At 35.8% G+C, this 3,722-nt stretch overlaps 1 protein-coding gene across 1 annotated transcript; it reads right to left on the bottom strand.

Annotated features, from left to right (window-relative positions):
* Window positions 1-1,049: 1,049 nt before the first annotated feature.
* LOC112508150 (protein POLYCHOME) lies at window positions 1,050-2,610 on the bottom strand. Its single transcript, XM_025112928.1, has 2 exons — window positions 2,185-2,610; window positions 1,050-1,799 (listed from the first exon to the last, which is right to left on the bottom strand). The coding sequence occupies exons 1-2, from the start codon at window positions 2,608-2,610 to the stop codon at window positions 1,404-1,406; spliced, it is 822 nt and encodes a 273-aa protein (XP_024968696.1). The 3' UTR covers window positions 1,050-1,403.
* Between the last annotated feature and the right edge of the window lie 1,112 nt (window positions 2,611-3,722).

The following is a 3,722-nucleotide window of genomic DNA, read 5'->3' as shown; positions in this document are numbered from 1 at the left end:
TCTCTTCTAGGGTTTCTTACACATTTTTATACCAAAACAAATATTTAATTATATAGATTCTTAATAACACCTTTTATATTTATTAATGTTACAAATTATATAAATTGTACAATTAAATAACTTGAATACATAAAAATTTAAATTTATTAAAACAATAAAATCATTGCAAATCTAAAAATTAATAAAAACTCTTAAAATTAAAATATTATTCTACAATGAAAAATAAATATATAATTTCATAAAATATCAAAATTGAATTACATCAAATTTGATATTCTACTACTTGTATCATATTTCTTCAAGTAAAAATGATGCCCAACAAAAGATTAGGAACTAATGGTGTTGTCTAAAGATGCCCCCTACACCATTTTCACCCCTTAAAAAGAACACCAAGACAGGCTGTTTACGAAACACTTATCCGAATAAGCGTTTATCAAGGCACATTACCTTACCGAATCAATATGGCAAGGACCAAGGATGTTACCCAATAAGAGCAAAGGCAAGGACTGGGAGTCTTATCCGATAAGTAACGGCGACTCTTACCACAATTAGCACTTACCAGGTTAATTGTTGCATACGATACCGTTTTGGTGGACTAAAATCTTACCAAATAAGTAATTGATAGTTTTAAATTTTTCCAGTGAGCACTTGTCCAAAAGTGTTGGTAAACAGCCCATAAGACAATAATACCAAAAAATTGATCCAACTCCAACCATGCGTCATACATGCCGTTTGTATGGAAACAAAGTATATGTCGTTTCTCTTCCAACTAACATTATTTTACAAGTGATTTTGCAATGTGGTTGGAGCATTCCAGCTAGTAAAATACAGTTTTTACCATACAATTGTAGTTGCTCTAATGGGCAGCTTCAACCCTGACACCCAAAATGGTGAATTTTGTATCAACTTCAACCATTGATATATATTTCAAGGGTGAAAACAAATAGCAGCTACAGCACCAATATGCACAACAACCAACTGCAAGAAAAAACAGTTCCTGCCCTTAAAATGACCAAGGTTTTTACAGACTGTCACTACAAGAAATTCTAGTTAACCCATCTGCTTGTAGCTTTCTGTCTAAAACGACTATACCATTACTCAAATCAATAGTTTCAACAAACCAGATTACAGTCTAAAAGCCGATGGATACAAGAAAATATCAGTCATCATTTGTCCTCAGGTTCGTAACTAAACAAACTGACCTTTCAAGAAAAAAGGTGAACAATTAGCATACTTGGAGCCCATCCCAATCATCAGTAGATGATCAATCAAGCACACCTCTGTCTGCAAATCTCCCAATCATCAGTAGATGATTGATCAAACATACCTCTGTGATTCTAATTTGCTCAACAAGAGTAGAGCCTTCTTTAAGTAGACACCAAATCTAAGAAAGATTCAGTCAATCAGCGCATTGACATCAGAGTTCTGACTCTTTTCTCCCTCTCGGCTTTTTTGGCAGATGGGGTTCTCTTCAATCTGTGCAATTCCTCCATCACCACTTTCTCAACAATGTCAAGGGAGTTAAGCAGCTTCTTCTGGGGTGTCAAGAACTCTGATTCTCCGACACCCTGATTAGCGATGTCTGCTAATATCTTTGGAACCTTCCCCAATGTTGATGGTTTACAAGTTTTAGATGCTAATTTTGGCTTTGGAGTCACTAAAGAAACCTCATGCTCGAGTTGAGCATCTGATGGAGAAAGATCATGAGCAGCAGGCTGATGATGAATCCTAATAGGGGTTGGGCTCCCAAAAAATCGGCCTTCACCATCTCCCAAACGCAATCTTCTTCTCTCAATGGCCTATATGTTATCATATAATCAGCACCACAATTATGAGTTTTCAAGAATGGACACCTATAAAGATTGGCCATTTAAAGGACCAAAAGGAAGAAATGTTGTGATGGCCTCGATAGCATTGATTTTGATCAGACGTCTGTAAATCTATGAACCACAACCAACTAATTCCAACTTCAAACCCTAACCCCATAAAGATTCGATCACAAAAACAACAGGTTGAATGATGGACGCAATAAGAAAGAAATCAAGAAACCGTTGATAAAATTCAAATTAACTACCCCATATTTACATGGAAATATAGAAGCCCAATCACGAAAGAATAATAGCGATTACAACATATAGAGATCTACAATTATGAACCAAATACAAGTGATTAAGAGAATCATACCTGGACGACATGAGTTATGTCACCGAGAGAAGTACGAGGATACCAATAAGGTAACACACTTTGCTGCCCGGAACGTCCTCCTCTGCCTCGCCGGAAACTACTACCAGACGGCGGCGTATTTTGGCTACGGCTGCCACGCCGATAAACAGTCCTGGGAGTTCCGAAAAGACCCCTTCCACCACCACCTCCTCCTCTAGTTGTAGCACCCATAGTAGTTCTAGTAGAATGAGGCTCGCCTATCGGTTGCCCTGAACCACCACCTGTTAACGGCGTCGCCCCCCACCTGAAAGGAGTCCGGCTAATACTCCTGTCGCTATCATCGTCATCCACAAGGATTCCTAATATACCGACTGGCGTCCTACGAAGACTGTGCATCTCTGCAACTTCGTTGTTTGGCCTCGATAGTCTATCCCTTGCTTCCGGCATTTTAATCTTGTTAACTGCAGGAGGAATAGACTACAAATTAGGAAACTAAAAGCAATTTTGATAGATCACAAAACCCTGTAATCAATGGGGGTGCAATATCTCAGGAAACCAATAAGAGAATTTTCATTTCAGCGACCCTACCCTAGATCTATTCACAAATTGAAACTGGGGTTTTTCAAATCAGTTAAAAGTTGCTAATGCGACTTATCTGAAAACTATTCCGGCGATTCAGCAATGTAGCCGGAAACAAAAAATCTTAGAAACCCATATGGTTTTACATCAAAAGTTCAATTTCTCAGCGACCCATGTATTAAATTGTTGAATTGAAACTAAAGTATAGTTTACCTGATTACTGTGTGTATTTTGGTGGTATGGATCTTGAAGATCTTCGGATGAGACAACAATGGTGGTGGTCCTCTACTTTTGAAGAGGCTGAAGAAGAGAAGAGAAGAGAACTTTAGGAGAGGTGAAAATGGCGAAATTTCAAATGAAAATTAGGCGGTTATATATAAACCAAAATCAAACCCCCAAAAAAAAGTAGGGATTTTGAGTTGAAATTCTAAAATTGGGAAATTTATTCTTGGATAATTTTTAATTAGTGAGCACGAGACTGAGATTTCAGTGGAACTTTTCAAATTTCAAATGTGTTTTGCATTTTGGCTCTTGGGCGGGGTGGCTTTGTTCTTGTTAAGTTACTATATTGCCCCTGCTGGTGGTATTTAATTATTTATGCTTGTTTGTCTGTGGGGTTGGAAATGTAAAATCGTCAAATTTATTTGAACTACGGGAAATAAAAGTGACACCGTAGCAATAACCATATTCTGTTAATAAATTTTCTCAAAAAATAGGAATTTTTTTTAAATCATTAAAAAATACAATCTATTTAATTTTTCACTAGAAAGATACTCGCGCAGTGAAACGAGATACATCTTGATTTTAAGGTTCTACTTATTCTTTGTCTTTGTCGATTTTATGTGTTTTAATAAAACAATAATTATTTTATTTTTGAATAAAATATAAATTTAAAAATATATATATATCAATGTTAATATCAAATCAACTATTTAAAATTTCTTATTTTTTATGAAATTTATTTTTTTATTATAATTTAA

This window comes from Cynara cardunculus (genome assembly GCF_001531365.2).
Source record: "Cynara cardunculus var. scolymus isolate 2C chromosome LG 2, CcrdV1, whole genome shotgun sequence".
Classification (NCBI taxonomy): domain Eukaryota; kingdom Viridiplantae; phylum Streptophyta; class Magnoliopsida; order Asterales; family Asteraceae; genus Cynara; species Cynara cardunculus.
Note: the sequence above shows the minus strand (reverse complement) of the source record. Positions and strands in the feature narration are given on the sequence as shown.